This window comes from Malaclemys terrapin, chromosome 2 (assembly GCF_027887155.1).
Source record: "Malaclemys terrapin pileata isolate rMalTer1 chromosome 2, rMalTer1.hap1, whole genome shotgun sequence".
Classification (NCBI taxonomy): Eukaryota; Metazoa; Chordata; order Testudines; family Emydidae; genus Malaclemys; species Malaclemys terrapin.
In genome coordinates, this window is record NC_071506.1 from 274,665,940 (window position 1) to 274,689,759 (window position 23,820).

At 43.6% G+C, this 23,820-nt stretch overlaps 1 protein-coding gene across 3 annotated transcripts in view; it reads right to left on the reverse strand.

The window, feature by feature from the left end:
- The window catches only part of OXSR1 (oxidative stress responsive kinase 1), a 125,951-nt gene that overhangs the window by 38,964 nt on the left and 63,167 nt on the right, over positions 1 to 23,820 (reverse strand). For all 3 annotated transcript variants that reach the window (XM_054016577.1, XM_054016579.1, XM_054016580.1), the window contains one exon: positions 6,673 to 6,728. In XM_054016577.1, coding sequence (XP_053872552.1) covers positions 6,673 to 6,728 — 56 coding nt within the window. The remainder of the gene's footprint in view (positions 1 to 6,672; positions 6,729 to 23,820) is intronic.

Genomic DNA, 23,820 nt, shown 5'->3' on the forward strand with positions numbered 1-23,820 from the left:
TAGTGATTTCGCCCATTATGTCTTCCCTGCTTTTCCTCCTTTTATCTTCACCCCGAAACTTCCATGTGGTCTGCCTCTCACTTCCTTCTGGACCTCAGAACAAGTGTATATATTCTTGATGCATTATGCAACACCACTTCCCTTTTCTCACTGCCTGTCCTTGCTGAACAAGCTAAACTCTATACCAATATTCTAGTAATAGCTTTTAAAAAATTAGTGCATCTATTAATTTTGAAAAGACTCAATTGCATTTAACTAGAAATATAAGTAAATGCTATACTAGCTAACTACCTGGGAGAAAAAAAACAACAGTCTTAATTATGGACCAGAACCAAACCCAGCAACTAAATTCAACAGGAGTTTTTTTATATGAGCTTTAGATCAAGCCGCATAACAATTCCTACTTCCGTGGGGTGGAATAATGAACATATGCTATCTGCAAACAAGCCTGAGCTACTTTTAACTCTGAGAAACCAAGGTGTTAGGATTTCCCCAAGCAAAAAATAATGCAGGAGTGCAAATCTAGAAGTGCTAGGGTGCAGCCGAAGTGTTTTGAAAGAGGCAATCTAAATGTTTCGTTCGGTGTTGCCTTGCTCTCCCTTCAGTTCTATCACAACTAGTCTGTCCTAAATGTTTTCCTGTTGCAAAGCACAGAGGTTAATTCACTTGAGATTATTAAACCTGCCGAGCAGAAGAGAAAAGCACCACTAAAAGGAAACTGTCTGAGGGAGAATCAAGCGGAAGATGGCAAAATGCTAAGGAAAATGCAAATAATTTTATATAAGATCCTTTTTACTGATTCTTGTTAAGTAACGTTGTTTCCTTTACAAGAAAAGAACAAGAGTGTATAGTAGGATTTGATTTGTAAATATGAATTGGGTTCCCCAATCTCTCAGCTGGGGAAGTTGGGAGTTTGAAAGCAGCTATTGCTATCAATTCTCCAAAGCTTGACTCAGTGCCATGGGAATACCGGCATTTACCGGGTTAGGTGGATGCTAAGTTTCCATCGGTCGACAGGAACAAAACCCACTAAGTCTCAACACCGCAAAGCTGCTTGATGCCCTAGCTCATGCTAAGCCTTGGCAGGATTCTCAAATTGGACACTCCTCGTCTATCTAGCCTATGATGCCAGACAGTAACTAAGCTCACAACACAAGACTAATCTGCACAAAAGTGACAACAGTGAACAGATCGGGAATTTCTAGCCTGGGGTGGGAGTGTGCAGCAGAATACCCTATAGCCCAGTGGTCAAGGTACTCAGCTGGGATGTTAGAGATCTGTTTTAAAATCTTCACACTGCTTACTTTGACACACAGACTTGAACGCAGGTCTCCCGCATCCCAGCTGAGTGCCCTGACCACCCAGTTATTGACTACAATTCCAAGCAGAGCTAGGCACTTAATGATCTTTGAGGGGCGTGGCCTAATCCCCACCCTTCTCCTTGGCAATTTCTGCTGAGTAGTTTAGGCAGTTTACTGACTTCTGAGAATCCCATTCTTAGGATAGGTCTGAACAGTGTTCAGGTGTATGTACACACGCTAGCATGGCTCAAAAAGCAGCCTAGATGTGACAAGGTGGGCTTCAGCAACACAAGCACGTACCTAGGGTCCTGGTGTGCCTGTACAGCCCATGCCGCCGCATCTACACTGCTATTTTTAGCTATGCTAGTGCAGGTTGGGAAGGAATTTTCCACCAAGTCAGACTGGCAGAGAACTTGGGGGGTTTTCGCCTCCCTCTGCAGCATGGGGCACGGGTCACTTGCAGGTTTAAAGTAGTATAAATGATGGATTCCCTGTAACTTGCAGTCTTTAAATCATGATTTGAGGACTTCAATAACTCAGCCAGAGATTAGGGGTCTATTACAGGAGTGGGTAGGTCAGGTTCTGTGGCCTGTCATGCGTAGGAAGTTAGACAGGATGATCATGAGGGTCCCTTTTGACCTTGAAGTCTATGACGGATGCCTACTTGAGCTGCCATCTTATCTCCGACTGAAACGCAGAACTACCCTTTGGCACCTAACTCTCCCCATGCATTGTACAGGGAGCCTGGACGCCTAACTCTGGGCTGAGGCTTCTACTGGGCAGCAGGACTCCTATGTCCCTCAGTCCATTTAGCCCTAGATGTTAATTGCATCCATTTTGTCACAATGAATTACGAGAAATCAGGAACAGAATGAACTGGAGAGAAGCTGGCATGAATTAGTGGAAAGTTACATATATTTTGTCTGGCATAGTTAGGGCCAATTTTATGAATAGATAAAGTAAGAGGCGTTAGGCAATTTGCTCAGGATTAGTCAGCAAGTCACTGACTCTCCCCGGGTCTTCTGACTTCTAAACCTATTTTAACCACTACACAATGCTGCCTCCCTAGTAAACAGCATGAACGCTAAGCACAAAAGAAAGCAGCATTTGAAAGACAGTTCAAAATAAATATTGACCAAAAGTCTTTGTTTACAAACCCTCAACAAGGACAGCACAAGATTTCTGTCACCTCAGTATCATACACAAGGATCCTCCAGATGGCAAGTATGGTAATTTCAATAAATATTTAGCCCTTCAACAGCCTCCTGCTTCTCCACTACAATTCAATATGAAAAAATGTAAAACCACTTTAAATATGGTAGTATCACAATGAATAAGAGCAGGATAAATTATTAGCTTTGCACAAAATAGGCCAGGCCAATGTCCCTTTAAAGAAATCAACTTCAGTTTGGATCTAACTGAGCACCTTTGCGTCTGTCAGTGGCAATTTTATTACTTAGCCAGGTGGGTATACATTTAGAGTGGCAAAAAAAGAGCTCCGAAGTTGCTAAAATACACTCTCCCTGAGTAAAAATACTGAGTTCTAGCACTTCAACAGGTCTGTTAAGTTCCACCTTTGTGATGGCTGCCATGGAAATTTTTAGAATTTCTACTTCTATCAAATGCTTCTTTAATTCACAGACTATCTCCACTCTGCCTCATGGCCTCATTCCATGACCTTGATTCATGTCACTTTTGAAGTGGTTTTCAGACCACACAATTTGGCAATTTAAAATTACAAATAGAATAATAAATAAAATAATATATGGAGATATACCCATCTCATAGAACTGGATGGGACCCTGAAAGGTCATGGAGTCCAGCCCCCTGCCTTCACTAGCAGGACCAAGTACTGACTTTGCCCCAGATCCCTAAGTGGCCCCCTCAAGAACTGAACTCACAATCCTGGGTTTAGCAGACCAATGAGCTATCCCTCCCTCTAATAGCTAAGAAACATCTGATTTATCTTAAGGGTTTTGATCAGTTATATAAACCAACTGCTTCTATTTTTGGCTGCTGATGGGAATTGCTAGAATGTGCTCCTGTGGACTGTTTACAAGATTAAGATTACCATGATGCAATTACCAATAGAGACAAGTCAGCAGGGCCTGATAAAATTCACCCTGGGGTACTTAAGGAACTAGTTGAAGCAATCTCAGAACTGTCAGTGATGATCTTTGAGAATTCATGGAGGATGGGCGAGGTCCCAGAGAACTGGGGAAGGGCAGATGTACCTATCTTAAAAAGGAGGGCAGGGAAGAGGACTTGGGGAATTAGAGACCATTCAATGTAACTTAGATACCTGGAAAGATGCTGGAACAAATTATTCATCAATCAGTTTGTAAGCATCTAGAGCAGTGGTTCCCAAACTTGTTCCGCCGCTTGTGAAGGGAAAGCCCCTGGCGGGCCGGGCCGTTTACCTGCCGCGTCCGCAGGTTTGGCCGATCACTGCTCCCGGTGGCCGTGGCAGGTAAACAGCCCGGCCCGGCCCGCCAGGGGCTTTCCCTGCACAAGCAGCGGAACAAGCTTGGGAACCACTGATCTAGAGGATAATAGGGTTATATGGAATCGCTAATATGGATTTGTCAACAAGTTATGCCAAATCAACCTAATTTTCACTTTTTGGCAGGGTTACAGGCATAGTGGATAGAGATGGGGAGCAGTGGCGTGATGCATCTTGATTTTTAAGGGTTTTGACACAATCCCATGTTGATATTCTCATAAGTAAACTAGGGAGACGTGTTCTAGATGAAATTACTATAAGGTGAGTGCACAACGGGTTAAAAGACTACACAGTAGTTATCAATGGTTCACTTTCTGGCATTTGCCCCCCCTCCTTGTGTCAGATGCCTGAACAATCTTTAAAAAGGAATACATATTTGGTTCTTAGCCTATATATTTTTTTTAATCTGCAAAGAGGTTATCCCTGTTTTTTGTGTGTTAAAAGTTCATTTAAGTATAACACCCCTCTGACAAACTTCCTGCTGTTTGCATCCTCCCATGAAATGCATGAGTTCTCACCAGAAGAGTGTTGTTAAAAATCTTCTCCATTGCAGTGTGACATGATGCTGTGTACAGCATGCTCTGCTTACTCTGTGCAGGAGAGAACAAGTCTTGGTACAGAAAGATACAACACTTATCAGGCTTCTGTATAAAACCCAAAATAGATTTACTTTCCCTTAAATGCTCCCAGAGCTCTTAAGGCCTGCTATTGTGCTACTTAATGAAGTGTAAGGATTTCATCGCATGTGTCAGCTGATAGTAGATAATGTGTGACTTCCCAAATTTCTCAATTGGACAAGCCATTTATTGATAAAAGCCTACAATATCCTTCAGTAGTAGTCTAGGATGTAGTATTTTGGCTCATCGTTGTAGAACACTTAGATCTTTTTAAGGGAGAGACTATTAGTAAAGCTGTTACAGTAGGGGAATGAGCTGCTATTCCTGTTTCTTTTAATTCCTGCATCCAGGTTAGTTTGCTGTTACACAAAAGCAAGTCACTTAACGTCTATGTTTTTATCTCATAAGAACACTGAGGCTCAAAGTGTGTAAACTGCTGAGATGATAGGAGCTTTATGTGCATATTTATTATCTCTGTTGGAGGGTTCTCAATTGAGTAATAGGAAGCTTGTAATTTGATCAAATGTCCTAGTTACGCATTAAAATCTCTTGCTTATGTTGACACCAGGATATTAAAGGTCTTGCACCTCAAGGGACATATGGGTGTAACCACACTGGTAGGATATCTGTGGGATACTCTATATAGTAATGAGACAGGCCCAAATCCCCAGCATTAAAACATGGAATCTAGCTAGTCATATACACCATGAACTCAACTCTTTAGAACATGTGGTTTTGCTCTAAAGTTCTATGTAAGGCCCAGTTTCAGAATCTTTCATAGGATAAGCTGGTGGCAATGTCTAAACTATGAAGGTCAAAGTTCATAAGAGTTGAAGGAAGTGTTTTCCCTTTTGTGAAAGCAACTGCTAGTTTGAACATCTTATTTTTAAAAATCACAAACTGCAAGGGGGGGGGGAGGGGAACACTTAGAATGAAGCCAAGCTGATCAAAACTTAGAATCTCCATTCTACAGGAAATTCCAACACCTCAAAATTTCCTTTCATTACAAATTGGAATAAAATGTCAATTTCCTCAGAAACAGTCTGAAAATTTTCTTTTTGGAAATATGGAAACAGCTCATTGAAGCACTTCATTTTGACTTTATATTATATATTTGTTGAAACGAAGCACTTAGACCTTGTTGAAATTTTCCGTTAAATACCCAGGAAACACTCCCATGAAACATTTCAGTTTTGCTGAACCAGGCTTTTCCAACAGAAAACTGTTCCATTAGAAAATTATTTTTGATCAGCTCTAGAATGAAACATGCAGAGCCAGTTTCTCAGCTGGGGAGTATTGTTATAGCTCCATTGAAGTAGCTGGCACTCAGAGTACCTAAAATAATACAATCTCTCTCGGGAATACTGACCTTAATTATTTTCAAGTTAATCCCCATTCCCACTTACACATCTAAAAAACACCTCTGAACCATCAGGAACATCTACTTTGTTATCCTCATGCTTCCCTCCTTTTGCATCTTGTCTCAATTTGATCTGTCAACTCTTTGGGTCAGGAATTATCACTAAGACTGCTTAGGTGGAAAGCACACCGGAGCTCTGATCCTGGTTGAATAAATCTAATTTATCTAAATATTTTTTTAACCATTCTTTCCCTATTTGGGCTTGCATTCCTTCCTCCTTGTTGTTAACATTAACTTTGTTAAGTATCTGGTCCCAATTTACCTTTTTAGTGAAGAATGAAGCAAAACAAGCATTAAATACCTCAGCCTTTTTGATGTTATCTGTTATTAGTTCTCTTGCCCCGCTAAGCGGAGGACCTACATTTTCCCCATAAAGAATATGGGCATCAGCAATTTACTTTAAACAATTCTACCCACTTTCCAGCAGGATGTTACACATCAGTACCGTATGTACTTTATACAATGAACTCTTCAATCCTGTGAAGTTTCCGTTTTATGGCTTTGACTAGCTCTGCTGCTTAGTTTAAAAAAAAAAAAATCATATTGTCCAAGCAACTGATTTAAAGGAGTGGCTTTTGGTTTATGCTGAAATGATTTATTCACATTGACAGAGACCATTTCCAGCACAATAATCTTAAAATATCAAAATAGTGAGAAAAATACGCCAAAAGAAAAACTGCTCCTAGAAATCTTGTTTGAAATACGGGACCATCTGACAGTGTGGCATTTTTTAACTGGGTTTCTATGTGCCATTGCAAGCCACTTTGGCCAAACATGAAGCAATGCAGTATTGTCCATATTCTCTTTACTCCAAGTTGATAAGGAAGTTACCTGCAATCTGTACTGAGCCATCTTCTCCAAGAAGAATATTCCCTGCTTTCACATCCCTGCAGAAAATAAAGCAACAATATGTATTACTTATTAATCAGAGATACTACAAACTATTTTGCCCACACACGACATAGGACTGGAATGTGGATTTGGCTGGGTGAGGGGATATTTTAGGGACCTGAAAGTCTCTTTATCCTTCATGACTTCCTCAGAAGCAGCTCCTCTCGTCCTTCTGGAGCAGTCCTGAAAGCAGCAGCAGCTCAGGTGTAGATCAATTTCAGGGCTGAACGCCACATGCTCACTCCCAAGTTAATGTTTCCAAGGTTCTTCCAAACACCAGCATGGGATATTTGCTTGACACCCCCCCCACCCACCACCAAAAAGCACACATCAAAATTAGACAAAAACTGCCCCGGGATAGGGATTCTAAATATACTTTTAGTAACAGTAATCTGGAGTTGACAGCATCATTTTGAAGAATATTTGAATAACGATTTAACATCCTGCCAATTGTGAATTTGTTCCTAGCAGTGGCCATCTTGAGAAGACATGTATTTGCATCAGTAGTGCAAGAGCGAAGTAGAGAGTGACCAGATTCCAATCTGCCTTAATCTAAGAATTTAAAGGCATATACATGGGAGCACTAATATATTAATATTAATTACTATTCTGCACTTTAAGCCAATTTTATAGCTTAATGGGATTCACAAGTTATTTATCAGAGGGGTAGCGTGTTAGTCTGAATCTGTAAAAAGCAACAGAGGGTCCTGTGGCACCTTTGAGACTAACAGAAGTATTGGGAGCATAAGCTTTCGTGGGTAAGAACCTCACTTCTTCAGATTCAGATTCTTCTTCACTTCTTGCATCTGAAGAAGTGAGGTTCTTACCCACGAAAGCTTATGCTCCCAATACTTCTGTTAGTCTCAAAGGTGCCACAGGACCCTCTGTTGCTTTTTACAAGTTATTTAGTGGCTGTTGCATTGTGCAGTATCAGTGACAAAGAATAAAACTTACTTCTATGAAGGTAGTATACCACCAGTGTTTACTGAACATCCTCAATACAGTAATACAATAGCTTCCCATATATTACAAGCCTGAAATAGGTTTGTGATAAAGCCCCATTTAGTTGCCCATCACTGATGTACAGTGGATACTAAAAAAGTTGTAATATTATAGTATGTAAGCGTGACTTGTTGAAAAAGGTCTTTGGGAAGTGAATTAATTACTTGTTAAGGATGCTGAATGGACAGGCATAGATAATCAAGTGTTCTAGTTACAGAGCAGGGACATCACAAGGCTGCAGCAGTACAAAGATTTGCCACTATGTGACTAAACCCAGACTTGGATGGGTTCTCTCCATGGATTATTCAATTCTCAGTGTGTCTGCTGAGACTGCCAATAAGGGGGCTACGTGCATTGGTGGCATAGCCATGTTGGTCTCAGGATATTAGAGAGACAAGGTGGGTGAAGTAATATCTTTTACTGGACCACCTTCTGCTGGTGAGAGCGAGCAGCTTTCAAGCTATGCAGGGCTCTTCTTAGGTCTGGGAAAGGTACTCAGTGTCACAGCTAAGTACAAGGTGGAACAGATCGTTTAGCATAAACAAATTCATAATTTTGCTAGACACTAAAATCATGGACTGAGTAGACACACTGGATTTATGGCTTATTACAACAATCTATAACCCTCTAACAACCCACCCCTAGCTGTGTCCCGTTCCCCACCCCCCCCAAACACACACTTCCCTTCCCCACTACGACTGGAGGGGTGTTAACTGGCCACTTCACCTTGAATGCTCTCTTACAATGTATTGACTATTCTATTGCCTCTCACCTACCCTCTCTCTAATAAGGGACTAGAGAGACAAGCTGGGTGAGGTAATATCTTTTATTGGACCAACTTTTGTTGGTGAGGGAAACAAGCTTTCGAACTACACAGAGCTCTTCTTCAGGTCTGGAAAAGGTACTAAGTGTCACAGCTAAACACAAGGTGGAACAGCTTATTTAGCATAAAATAGTTAATGCGTATTAATAGAACACTTCACCTTGAAAACTCCTCTCTTTCACCAACAGAAGTTAGTCCAATAAAAGAGACTACTTCACCCACCTGTCCCTCTAATATCCTAGGACCAACACAACTAGAACAAAACTAAACAATAACGGGGGTCATTCATAAGTGGGACAACTATCCACTGCAAGCTAGACAGACAGACCATCAACTCATTTCACCCAGGTCAAAGACTTAAGTTTGTTTGTGTGTACATATACATACCCACCCACACAAAGCTATTACCAAAAAGGAAACCAGTTTTCATAGTGAAGATGGGCATTATTTATGCACTTTTTCCTATAATTAAATCTCCACACAACATGGTCAAGAAAGCAGTATCATGCAAACAGATCAGCTTCTATATGCTAGAGACTTTAAGACCTCATTTTACAAACCTACGTTTATACAATTCCATTAATTCCAAAAAGTATCACAGCACTTTTTTGGGGGGAGGGAGGAGAGAAGGACAATAATGGGTTAAAAACCACGTTAAAAATATAGCTGTGTCATTTCCTCCCCCAAGCTCTTCTTGTAATATTGCAGTAAGAGGACAACATTGAAAATCCCAGTACAATTAGCATTTGAGAGAGTTGTTTACTCTTTTCTGTTTAAAGCAGTAAGAAATGAAGCCTTTCCTGCATTCGGTCACAGGCAAGCCCTCTTGGTGCATATGAAGATGGATTCCACCAGGATTCTGTCCCTAACAGCACCTGTAGCTAGGAAAGTTTAGAAGCTGCTAAAGGCTGGACTGCAAATGCCACCAGTTCGCTAGCTACGGATTTGGCCTTTGTTCAGCAAGAAGTGCATGCTAGATATATGCAAAGCCAGTTCCAGGAATCCCTCCTGGCACTTACCCATGTGCAGAGGTTGCTCAGTGAAGCCCTCTGGATAACTGGCGGAATAAGTCACTTCCTACAGCAAGTTCTCCAAGCCATTTCCTTCTGGCTGCCCCTGGGTCTCCCCCAAGACATACTGATTTACAACAACTTGCAGCTTACAATGGTGTTGGGGTAGGGGAGAGAAGGGGAGGGTTGTGTTTGGGAGGAACAGAATGGCATGCATGGCCCCATGTGGCTGGACCCACCTAATACAGGAAGAACTGGTACTCAATGGCTCTTACTAAGAATCCAGCACTGTACATGACAGTAGTTTTCAAGGTAAGATTGGTCCATCACTGGCTTGTGCAATGGTACAAAGCCTTTCATAGTTCACCCTATGGCTACACTGCATCACAGCTGGCTAACCCACTAAGTGGAATTTGATGTATATTCAATCAAGTACTAGAGATAAAACTTGGCTGACATTTATGAAGCAGAGTCAGCTAAGGGAGAAACATTAACGGTCATGCACTGTGTTATTTAGAAACCAGTTATGTTTCCATTTACACAGAAACAATTGGGTAACAAACTCCACGCAGACTCGGAGAATGCCAGATTGCCCCACCCTTGCCAAGATACGTTGCTGAATAATACTGGGGCATCCAGAGAGAATTAAGGCAGGCATTTAGAATGCATCTAGTAAAAACTTGAGCAGAAAAATCCTTCTATTCCTTGAATCCCCTAAGTTCTCATACATGCTTGTTAAGAGGTCTATTAAAATGGTGCTCTATGCCAGCAAGTTAAAAAAGTATGGATTGGATGAATGGACTATAAGGTGGATAGAAAGCTGGCTAGATTGTCAGGCTCAACGTCTAGTTGGCAGCCGGTATCAAGCGGAGTACCCCAGGGGTCGGTCCTGGGGCCAGTTTTGTTCAACATCTTTATTAATGATCTGGATGATGGGATGAATTGCACCCTCAACAAGTTTGCAGATGACACTAAGCTGGGGGGAGAGGTAGATACGATGGAGGGTAGGGATAGGGTCCAGAGTGACAAACAAATTAGAGGATTGGGCCAAAAGAAATCTGATGACGTTCAACAAGGACAAATGCAGAGTCCTGCACTTAGGAAAGAAGAATCCCATGCACTGTTACAGGCTGGGGTCCGACTGGCTATGCAGCAGTTCTGCAGAAAAGGACCTGGGGGTTACAGTGGACGAGAAGCTGGATATGAATCAGTAGTGTGCCCTTGTTGCCAAGAAGGCCAACTGCATATTGAGCTGCATTAGTAGGAGCATTGCCAGCAGATTGACAAAAGTGATTATTCTGCTCTATTCGGCACTGGTGAGGCCACAGCTGGAGTATTGCATCCAGTTTTGGTCCCCCCAACTACAGAAGGGATGTGGACAAATTGGAGAGAGTCCAGTGGAGGGCAATGAAAATGATTAGGGGGCTGGAGCACATGACTTCTGAGGAGAGGCTGAGGGAACTGGGGTTATTTAGTCTGCAGAAAAGAAGAGTGAGGGGGGATTTGATAGCAGCCTTCAACTACCTGAAGGGGGGTTCCAAAGAGGATGGAGCTCGGCTGTTCTCAGTGGTGGCAGATGACAAAAGCAGCAGCAATGGTCTCAAGTTGCAGTGGGGGAGGTCTAGGTTGGCTATCAGGAAACACTATTTCACTAGGAGGGTGGTGAATCACTGGAATCGGTTGCCTAGGGAGGTGGTGGAATCTCCATCCTTTTTAAGGCCCAGCTTGACAAAGCCCTGGCTGGGATGAGTCCTGCTTTGAGCAGGGTATTGGGCTAGATGACCTCCTGAGGTCTCTTCCAACCCTAATCTTCTATGATTTTAAGAGGAGAGTGATAGCAAGGCACTTCCTCCCCCCATCATGTTACCACAGAGGCTCAGTCTCACATGGCTTACTCCTCCTCCTCCTCTGAAGACCAGGCTTGCTCTGCATCATCCTCCTCCTCCCATCCACTCAGTGACGACAGTACCAAGAGCGCCAGCAGGTCTCTGGCCGCAGCGAACGCCTCCAGAGTGGACAGCTCTGCGATCGTGCTGGCGCTGCGCTGTCCCTTCGGTGTCGACTGCTCAGCTAGGACCGGACTCAACGGCGTCTGCGAACGGGCCGGAGGCAATGATGCCACCTGCGATGCTGAGGCAGAGGAGCAGCGTGACTTAGGTTGCACCCTGCTCTGCTCTCCATGCCTGGCCTTCAAAGTAGGGGAACGCTTCCTCTCTGCCAGATGCTTCTTATGCATCTTTCTCGGCACCAGGGAGGGCAAATGGTGCCAGGACTCCCATATGGCAGGAGGAGCACTCCGTACCGATGCGGAGGTACTCTGTGCCGCGTCTGACTGGAAGGTCTGAGAGCTGCTTCCATCAATAGGAACTCTAACTTGGCCTCCCAGTCCTCCTTCACATGGGGTTTAAATTTGTGGCACATCTATACAGCGATGTGCAACATGAGCCTCACCCAAGCACCTCAGGCAACAAAAAATGCAGGTCACTCAAAGGCACAGGGCTTGAAGCCCAGTGACCAGTGACAGAAGCATGCCTCGGCACTGGAAACAGATGAAACTCTACTGACGGAGAAGCACTAAACAACTATTTACACTCTCACTATACACAATATGAAGAAACGAAGAACAACAAAGACCACTGAGAACAGCTTGCCACAGCAAGGAAAGCTGTCCCAGCAACTGTCATAGGTGGTAAGAAGGAATGAAGGGGAGCAGGGTCGGTTAGGCCCCTTATACCAGCACTACAAGGGCACAGCACCAGGGGGCGCCAGAAACATCCCAATGGGTATCACCGAGGGAAAAATTTCTGGCGACTGTGCTCAGGGTGCACCCGCACCTACAGTGGAATCGACATGTGTAAGCACTCGAACACCACAGAAAGTGTGTTATAAATACACAGTCATGTAACAGAAAACCTACAGGGAAAGGATTCTTCACTTGCAGCACGACAAGTTATACAAGCCAATCAAATGCTTGTCTTCTTGGCAAATGCTTGTCTCCCCACCTCCACAGACCACAATAGGTAGAGATGGATGAGACCTATCACAAGAAATAATCAAGCCCATCCTCCCTGCAAAGGGAGGTTCTAATCCCAATAAAGGACATACAAGATATTAATACGATACCATGGCTTATTTTAGCTGAAATGTATCACTTCTTTCAGTGGATCCATGCTGTGTGGTACAACTGTTTTTTCTCATACCGTACTGAGAGTGAGATTAGTGCCATAGCTGACTTTTTATTAAAATGTTTTAAGTACAGAGTTCCAGCACAAGAGACTTTTCCATCTATCCTTAGCATACAGAATAGGCAGAGGTTATGGAAATTTGAAAAAATAAAACAGAGAGGAGCTGGTGGTACTTTGTACAAAATCAGGTACCAACAGCTGCCCCAACAAGTCTTACGCCTAACAAGGATCTCTAGTCACAAACTAGAGATCTTATAAAAGGGAAAGAGTACCAAACAAATCAGTTCTAGCTGGATTAAAATATGCCTCAAAAGCCACACTGCACCATCTCAGGATTATTTGAGTAGCTATAAGACATACTGAATTGCTCATGTAGTGAAAAAAAAGTTGCAAAAATTGTATTATAATAATTCATACTGTGAATGCTGCTGTGTCTGTCAGACACAGAAGGTGATGCACCGAAAGGTCTAGTAGTGTCTGCATCTGGAATTCTAGATTAGAAGGGGACAATAGATAGGTCGCAATTTTACTGTTCAGGATCTTGTTACAATTCCTGCTGTTTTCTACGGAATCTTATTACTCACTTTTAAAAGTTTATTTTTCTTCCATGCCACCACTAGCTAGTGGCTAATGCAAGGGACTGGGAGCCCAGAAGCATGGTTTCTATTCCCAGGTCTGAGACCAAGTAGCTGTATGACCTTGGGGAAGTCACAAACCCTTGGTGCTCCAGCTATAAAACAGGGTAAGTTACCTCACAGAGCTATTGTGAAGCACAACAGATTAGTGTGAAAAGTGGTGTGTGGTGCAAGCACAGAATACCTATAATTAAGTCTGCGAGTCAGTCATGGAAGTCACGGATTCCGAGACTTTTCAGGACCTCCGTGACTTCTGCAGTAGCTGGTGCAGCTGGCCCAGGGCTGCCTGAGCAACTCGGGTGGTCCCCGGGCCAACCACACTGACTGCTGCTGGAGCAGTCTCGAGCCACCGTGCCCCTTCCTCCTCCCCAGCAGCAGCAGGAGGAATGTGTGTGTGGGAGGGGGCTCAGGGCTGAGGCAGGGAGTTGGGGTGCGGGAGGGAGTGAAAGTTCTGGGCAGCACTTACCGGGGAGGGGAGGGGGATGGAGCTCCCTGGAAGCGGCAACGTGTCCCTACCTTGGTTCCTAGGCGAAGGTGTGGCCAGGCAGCTCTGCGCACAGCCTTCACCTGCAGGCACTGCCTCCACAGCTCCCACTGGCTGTGGTTCCTGGCCAATGGGAGCTGCAGAGCAAGTTCTCAGAGCTGAGGCAGCGTGCAGAGACCCCCCCCCCCCCGGCTGTGCCTCTGCCTAGGAGCCGCAGGGACATGCCAGCCACTTCCAGGAGCCAGGTAGGGAGCCTGACAACCCTCTTGCCCCCGCAACACACCCGGGCCGCCCCCTGCCCCAGAGCACCTGCAGTGCCCCCAGGCCGCCCCCTGGCCCAGAGCCAAGTTTTACTCAGGGGTATATAGTACAAGTCACAGACAGGTCACGGGATGTGAAGTTTTGTTTACGGCCCATGACCTGTCCATGACTTTTACTAAAAATACCCATGACAAACATATAGCCTTACCTATAACTGACATTTGGTGAGAAACGGAGGGGAAGGGGAGAGTGAAACATGCTTCCATCATCACACCCTACTGGAATAATCAGGCTATTTTAAATGAAATTTAACCGATACTCCCTGCCACCCAGCAGGGGGCTTCTGCCCAGGTGTTCCTGAAAGCTGAGTTTCCATGTCACAGTCCAAAGGCTAGAAATAGACTGGGAAATTCTCCTGCGTTCATCCACTGAATTCTTGGATTTCCTGATCTCATTTCCTCTATAGCAATTGCAATAGAGGGCGAGCACAAAGCTTCTTTAACAACTACTACAAACGGTTACATAAATCAACGAGAAAGCATACTGTGGAGTCACAACGTCTGCTTCTTACCTCTAGGGAGCCAAATAATTTTGCAGTGCCCAGTCTCAGGCACTAGTAATGGATGAGAGATTCCAGGTTTGAGCTTGGTTTGCATTTCAAAACCTAATGTCAGATTTAGGTTATGTAAATGGCTGGATATACTTGCTGATGTGGCAATACGGATATATATACTACGGGGCTCCAATGCTCATTTAAAAACACATTCCTAACTCCTGTCTGTTTATCTGTGAAAATTGAGGGACAGAAGCAGGAGGAGGCACTTCCCAGTTCTCAACCTCCTTCCCCAAAAGCTGGAAGTAGCTCTCAGGCTAGGCCAAAGTAGTGAGAGGGGAAGGAAGTTCCCTTGATTTATAATTGAATTGAATGTTTACACATGTAAAGGGACCTTTAAAATGGAAACAGTCATCCTTTGAGCCACTGATCTTAAATCAGTGTTGCTTTCCAGGTTTCCATTGCACGTTACATTTCTCCCTCTGGTGCAACAATCAGAGACTCACTGACTGCTGAATGGTCTCTCTCCTATGTAAAAAGCTTTACAAGATTTCTGTTTTTAATAGAAGAGAGGATACAATGTGGCCTTGTCAAGGCTGCTTCCCCACTCTGAACTTTAGGGTACAAACGTGGGGGCCTGCATGAAACTTCTAAGCTTAACTACCAGCTTAGATCTGGTCCGCTGCCACCACTCCCAAATGTGCTAATTCCCTTCCGTGGGTAGCCTTGAGAGACTCTTCACCAATTCCCTGGTGAATACAGATCCCTTGGATCTTAAAACAAGGAGAAATTAACCATCCTCCTCCTTTCTCCCACCAGCTCCTGGTAGATCAAGATCCAACCTCCTTGGATCTACAAGAAAAAATCAATCAGGTTCTTAAAAAGAAGGCTTTTAATTAAAGAAAAGGGTAAAAATCATCTCTGTAAAATCAGGATGGAAAATAACTTTACAGGGTAATCAAACTTAAAGAGCCCAGAGGAATCCCCTCTAGCCTTAGGTTCAAAGTTACAGCAAACAGAGGTAAACACCCTAGTAAAAGGTACATTTACAAGTTGAGAAAACAAAGATAAAAACTAACATGCCTTGCCTGGCTGTTTACTTACAAGTTTGAAATATGAGAGACTTGTTCAGAAAGATTTGGATTCATGTCTGGTCCTTCTTAGTCCCAAGAGCAAACCACCACCAAAACAAAGAGCACAAACAAAACCCTTCCCCCCACCAAGATTTGAAAGTATCTTGTCCCCTTATTGGTCCTTTGGGTCAGGTGTCAGCCAGGTTACCTGAGCTTCTTAACCCTTTACAGGTAAAAGGATTTTGGAGTCTCTGGCCAGGAGGGATTTTATAGTACTGTACACAGGCGGGCTGTTACCCTTCCCTTTATAGTTATGACAGGCCTATTATACATTTACACCTTCTATCCAAAGCCATTTCTGTTACAGACTTGTGAAATTTCAAGTGTATATTACTAAACTAATATAGTAAGTGGCCTATTTCTCATGCTTTAATGGAATTCTGTGATGGATGGAATAAAAATACAAACACCATTTTCCCCATCCTGGAAACACTATAGTCCAGTAAGTATAGAGCCTGGAAAGAATAGCAACCTGGAATAATTCAGGAACCTTCATTGACTTTGGGTTTAAGGGATCCCCAATTAAGTAACTCAGTTACACTAAGGAGAGAAAATCTGGTTCATTATGATGAAACATGGGTATTATTAATCTTAAAACAGTCTTTGAAGTGGTTTATTCACTGTAGACATGCTGTACTGTAAATGGAAAATGAGATGAAGATTGCTTATTGAATCCACTGCTTTATTGACTAGAATGATGTGGGAAGACTCATCTATATTGGGTAACAGCGTTGACAAATCAGAAGATGCCTTAAATAAGGCAGTGATGACATGAAGTGAACGATCCTTCCATTTCTAAAATTGAAAAACGTGGTTGCGTGTTTCACCTGCAATAACTAACAGTTGCTGTGATGCAAGTAGAGGATGGAGATGATCCACTCAAGGTCTCTCCCAAATAATTCTAACAACTCAGGAACTGCTAAAAATGACACTAGTTTTATATCCTACTAAGTAATCTCTCTACAGACCACTGAATTCCAAGACACAATCAGAGCTGAACCCACACAACAAGTTTGAAAGTTGTCCTGGTTACTATTTCATGCATTTCATGATAGATTTTTCTCCATTCATTACTAAGCAGCTTGATTTACCAAGTACTGAGGAGGAAATTCAAACAAGCTTTCTTGCTTTTAAATTTCCTAGTAACAAGTATGACTACAAAGAACAAAGAAAAGGAGAATCAGTAAGATTAAGATCTTTCATATCTCCCTGCAAGCATCGCGCTCAGGCTCATGACAAAGGTCTGAAGTGAAGAACAAAAAAGTAGTGTGGAGCTCATTTCCTAAACACAAATAAAATGCTTTGATAATTCCAGCACTCACAGTAATGGTGAAGCACATGACACTTAGGCCAGGGATCACAATGGAAAGGTAAGCAGTGCTGGAAGTGGTCCAAGTAGGGTGACCAGACAGCAAATGTAAAAAAATCGGGATGGGGGTGGGGGGAAAAAAGGAAAAAGACCCCAAAATCGGGACTGTCCCTATAAAATCGGGACATCTGGTCACCCTGGTCTGAGCCTGAAGTACCAAAGTGAGATTTATATTGAGTAGACCTTCTAGGTTTTACAAACTGCACAGACACAGTGGTATCTGATCAGCCTTCTTTCTTACACACTTTTATCAGCAGTGACAATTAATGTCATTAGGCTTCAGAGCTATCATCACTTCCCTTGAAGTGGATAAGGGCACTCTTCACAGGAACTATTGTTTCTGGCTGTCTGCAGCCTCAGGCAAATGTCATTGTCTCAGGTTTACCTATGGTTCATACTGGAAGGTTGTCTGAGACCATGCAGGTTAGGCACTTATTAAAAATGAATTCCAAGATGATAAAGTACAAGTTGTCGCCACCAGGACAGAGCACTAGCTTGTTAAGTCACCACAATTTGATCTAATTTGGTTCCTGCTCTTGGACACAGAGATGCAACAGTGCCATGTGCCCTCTTATGACAGATACTGTGCTAGACATTCTGTGAAGCTGTGCTAGATATTCTGGGATCTGTTCTTCCCTACAATGATTGCTTAAGGCTGTAAACAAAAATTCTCATAGTTTTGGATAAAGTTTTCAAATAAAACAGAAATGAGCAATTTATAATGAGCTAACAGTTACTGCTGTCCCTCATTCTTACTGAGGGAGACAATGACTAAATCCCATGAGAAGTGTGACAATCCAGGTTTCTGTGAATTTAGAGTCCTTGAAGGGCACCATATTGACAGCACTGGCTACCAGCAACCTCTGTTTGTCCACAGAACAAATGTTGCTTATCGATCTGCCTCACCCCAGACCTAGAACAGCCTTGGCGGGTGGCAAGGTAGTTCAGTTTCCATTCCCCTTCAGACACTTGTCTCTCGAGCCCGACTGTGCACCAGTCGCAGTAGATTTCTATATAGGCACTTTCCTACTGGATACTGGGTTTTGGCATGATACCAGCTCATTTCCCATAGGCTACAGAATGGCCATAAAATAGTAACAGCTTTCAGCCACTACCAACTTGGCCTGGTTTCAAACTGGCAATTAGAGATGAAAGGCTCCATATCGTGTTACCAATCCCTTGAGCTATTCAGTTCCCATTGGGTTTGTCTTTTTTCAAATGCATTCACTAAAACAAATTTGTAGTGCCGGAAAAAAAAAAGTTACACTATCGTTACTAAAATAACAACTACAGCACTTAACAGTCTCCATGGCAATTATAAGAATACTGGGATCCAGTTTTACTGCACCACCTGCCAGCAGACCTGTCAATGCATTACTCAGCTACAAGGAAATGAAGTTGGTATACAGAGTTCTGCCAATACACTTCCAGTGCCACCTTCACATTAACCCCTACCAGAGCCAGTTTCCTGCAATCAGGATATCACGTAGGTATTTGTCCAATTTATTGCAGCTGTAGTCACTTAGAAAGGTGCAATCTTTGACTACTATTCTCAGCCACAAACCAAATTTTTCAGCTGTGACTTAGTTGAAGTTAGTTGTAATGTAGGCAGGGAAGTTAAAAAGAATGGATTGTTAACCTCAGTCTCTCTTTAGCTCCCTCACATGTGCACCCCCACAACCTCCACTCGGCGTTCTCCCATTCATCTGGCAAGCACCTATTAAGTCTCCTCTTTGATTTCCTTCACTGCATTTTTCCTCTTCCTTCGTGCGCCCTCCCCAAGTCAGGAGACCAAGCCACCTCATTTGGCGTGATCAGGAACTGTGTTTCTTCTTCACAACATTCAGTTGGACACCATGGCACTCTCCCCTACAAGACTGATAATTTTGAAGAGGGGGAATATTTTCAAGATAACTGATTGCCCTGCATCAGTGTATATGGGCAGCTTCAACAAAGACCACCACAGGTGCTGCCTCTACAGGTAAAGATGAGCCAGCAAGTGAATGCCTAAATGTACTGGTGCCTGTTTTCGATGCAAGGCCAATATTTTCAATATATATAATTTTTAGCCACTTGCTGAACCTTTGCATATTTGGAAAACATTATTTGACTAAAGAATTCTGTGATTCTCAGATCCTGAAAAGTCTTAATTTACATATGAGTATTTGTGATTTATCATTTCGCCTGGGTTGAAATTTCAATTACACAACAGTTAATCATGAACAGAAAAATAATTTCAATTAAAATAGGGAGAAAGACAAAGAGACGCTGAAGGAGTTAATCAGCATGATTCATTTGTCAGGTTGCCATAAAAAGCGTCACCTGAAAAAGAATTAAACTTAACTTTGACTAATTCATTGTAAGTTCAGTAATTTCAAAAGCTCTGTGGTTACTTTTGCTTTAGTTACATATTGCATGGAGTCATCCATCAAACTCCCAGACATCTGATAATCCCCGATCATATACACAGAAGAATCAGAGTCCAAATCAGGAGAGGTGCAAAATATCTACAGCATTATCTGGAACTGACCTGTCAGCTTAGTCACAAAATGGGCTTGTCTCGCTTGTTTGACTTCTGTGGAAACTTCATCGGGTGCAGTCCTGAAGCCCTGCTCATGAAAGCAATCCCACGGATATCAGATTGCTCACACAATGGCTGCAAAATTTGGCCCTTAATCTTTAGCACACTGGCTAGTTCTCAGGTGTTTAATACTTTAGACACTGGGTAGATTCTTAGGGTTTCAGATAGTCAGTGGGGTCACTGTGCTAGAAAGGGAGGATTGACTTCTGGCTATAGAGGTCAAATAAGGACAAGAATGGATGTATGCAGTAAGACATGGCCAAGTGCAGATGAGTGTATCACATAGACTGTCTGCTTCTGCCTCTGGGGTACTGGAAGTGGTGCCTCATGCTTTAGGAGGCAAACAGGAAGTGTGGCTTCTGCTATTTGAAACCTACAAGGAATTGACAAACTAGTGATGTTAAGGTTGAGAAGCAACTGGAGAAATAAGCTGTATTTTTAAAAGGCATCTCATTAAAGTGCAGCCAACCTTTACTGACATGTACCACTTTTCCCTTTGCTTTTCAGATGGTAAGCTCTGTGGGCAAGGGACTCTGCTAGGTAACTTAATTTCCCCATTTAAGAAGGCACATTATATATATATTCAGCTGATATACTTTTTAAATATTCAGTCTCTACTTATTTTACAGCAATAGCTGTTTGTCCTCTGATTAGGTCAAAAGTTCCCAAAGTCATAGAATCATAGAATATCAGAGTTGGAAGGGACCTCAAGAGGTCATCTAGTCCAACCCCCTGCTCAAAGCAGGACCAATTCCCAGCTAAATCATCCCAGCCAGGGCTTTGTCAAGCCGGGCCTTAAAAACCTCCAAGGAAGGAGACTCCACCACCTCCCTAGGTAACGCATTCCAGTGTTTCACCACCCTCCTAGTGAAATAGTTTTTCCTGATATCCAACCTGGACCTCCCCCACTGCAACTTGAGACCATTGCTCCTTGTTCTGTCATCTGCCACCACTGAGAACAGCCGAGCTCCATCCTCTTTGGAACCCCCCTTCAGGTAGTTGAAGGTTGCTATCAAATCCCCCCTCATTCTTCTCTTCTGGAGACTAAACAATCCCAGTTCTCTCAGCCTCTCCTCATAAGTCATGTGCTCCAGACCCCTAATCATTTTTGTTGCCCTCCGCTGGACTCTTTCCAATTTTTCCACATCCTTCTTGTAGTGTGGGGACCAAAACTGGACACAGTATTCCAGATGAGGCCTCACCAATGTCGAATAAAGGGGAACGATCACGTTCCTCGATCTGCTGGCAATGCCCCTACTTATACAGCCCAAAATGCCGTTAGCCTTCTTGGCAACAAGAGCACACTGTTGACTCATATCCAGCTTCTCGTCCACTGTGACCCCTAGGTCTTTTTCAGCAGAACTGCTACCTAGCCATTCGGTCCCTAGTCTGTAGCAGTGCATGGGATTCTTCCGTCCTAAGTGCAGGACTCTGCACTTGTCCTTGTTGAACCTCATCAGGTTTTTTTCTGCCCAATCCTCTAATTTGTCTAGTTCCCTCTGTATCCGATCCCTACCCTCTAGTGTATCTACCACGCCTCCTAGTTTAGTGTCATCTGCAAACTTGCTGAGAGTGCAGTCCACACCATCCTCCAGATCATTAATAAAGATATTAAACAAAACCGGCCCCAGGACCGACCCTTGGGGCACTCCACTTGAAACCGGCTGCCAACTAGACATGGAGCCATTGATCACTACCCGTTGAGCCCGACGATCTAGCCAGCTTTCTATCCACCTTACAGTCCATTCATCCAGCCCATACTTCTTTAACTTGGTGGCAAGAATACTGTGGGAGACAGTATCAAAAGCTTTGCTAAAGTCAAGAAATAACACATCCACTGCTTTCCCCTCATCCACAGAGCCAGTTATCTCATCATAGAAGGCAATTAGGTTAGTCAGGCACGACTTCCCCTTCGTGAATCCATGCTGACTGTTCCTGATCACTTTCCTCTCCTCTAAATGTTTCATAATTGATTCCTTGAGGACCTGCTCCATGATTTTTCCAGGGACTGAGGTGAGGCTGACTGGCCTGTAGTTCCCCGGATCCTCCTTCTTCCCTTTTTTAAAGATGGGCACTACATTAGCCTTTTTCCAGTCATCTGGGACCTCCCCCGATCGCCATGAGTTTTCAAAAATAATGGCTAATGGCTCTGCAATCTCACCCGCCAACTCCTTTAGCACCCTCGGATGCAGCGCATCCGGCCCCATAGACTTGTGCACGTCCAGTTTTTCTAAATAGTCCCGAACCACTTCTTTCTCCACAGAGGGTTGGCCACCTTCTCCCCATACTGTACTGCCCAGTGCAGCAATCTGGGAGCTGACCTTGTGCGTGAAGACAGAGGCAAAAAAATCATTGATTACATTAGCTTTTTCCACATCCTCGGTCACTAGGTTGCCTCCCTCATTCAGTAAGGGGCCCACACTTTCCTTGACTTTCTTCTTGTTGCTAACATACCTGAAGAAACCCTTCTTGTTACTCTTAACATCTCTTGCTAACTGCAACTCCAAGTGTGATTTGGCCTTCCTGATTTCACTCCTGCACGCCTGAGCAATATTTTTATACTCCTCCCTGGTCATTTGTCCAATCTTCCACTCCTTATAAGCCTCTTTTTTGTGTTTAAGATCAGCAAGGATTTCACTGTTTAGCCAAGCTGGTCGCCTGCCATATTTACTATTCTTTCTACACATCGGGATGGTTTGTTCCTGCAACCTCAATAAGGATTCTTTAAAATACAGCCAGCTCTCCTGGACCCCTTTGCCCTTCATGTTATTCTCCCAGGGGATCCTGCCCATCTGTTCCCTGAGGGAGTCAAAGTCTGCTTTTCTGAAGTCCAGGGTCCGTATTCTGCTGCTCTCCTTTCTTCCTTGTGTCAGGATCCTGAACTCGACCATCTCATGGTCACTGCCTCCCAGGTTCCCATCCACTTTTGCTTCCCCTACTAGTTCTTCCCTGTTTGTGAGCAGCAGGTCAAGAAAAGCTTTGCCCCTAGTTGGTTCCTCCAGCACTTGCACCAGGAAATTGTCCCCTACACTTTCCAAAAATTTCCTGGATTGCCTGTGCACCGCTGTATTGCTCTCCCAGCAGATATCAGGGTGATTAAAGTCTCCCATGAGAACCAGGGCCTGTGATCTAGCAACTTCTGCTAGTTGCCAGAAGAAAGCCTCGTCCACCTCGTCCCCCTGGTCTGGTGGTCTATAGCAGACTCCAACCACGACATCACCCTTGTTGCTCACACTTCTCAACTTTATCCAGAGACTCTCAGGTTTTTCTGCAGTATCATACCGGAGCTCTGAGCAGTCATACTCCTCTCTTACATACAACGCAACTCCCCCACCTTTTCTGCCCTGCCTGTCCTTCCTGAACAGTTTATATCCATCCATGACAGTACTCCAGTCATGTGAGTTATCCCACCAAGTCTCTGTTATTCCAATCACATCATAGTTCCCTGACTGTGCCAGGACTTCCAGTTCTCCCTGCTTGTTTCCCAGGCTTCTTGCATTTGTGTATAGGCACTTAAGATAACTCAACGATCGTCCCTCTTTCTCAGCATGAGACAGGAGTCCTCCCCTGTTGCGCTCTCCTGCTTGTGCTTCCTCCCAGGATCCCATTTCCCCACTTACCTCAGGGCTTTGGTCTCCTTCCCCTGGTGAACCTAGTTTAAAGCCCTCCTTTAGGGCGGCTCTGCCAATGGCCTGGTGTCAAGGTTGGCCAGATGTGCTACTTACATTTATTCTACTGTACTGTGACTAAATGTATATAGACAATTTTCTGCTAGGTGTGATATATGACTCAAGTGTTCCAGCTACATTTGTGTAATTGACTGAACAAACATTTCGTTGTGCTAGATATTTAAAAAATAAGAGCGCAAGTAGCTAACAGAAGGCTTGTACTCCACAGCCCTGACCTGATTTCACACCCTGCTTTATATCTGCACTCAGAAGCCCCATGTTACAAGCATCTTTCAGGTGGCAGTGATCACCAGATGGATTTCCTCCAGAACCAGTAGATCTTTGGTCAGCTCAAAAAGTTAGTTACATTAAACACTTCCTATC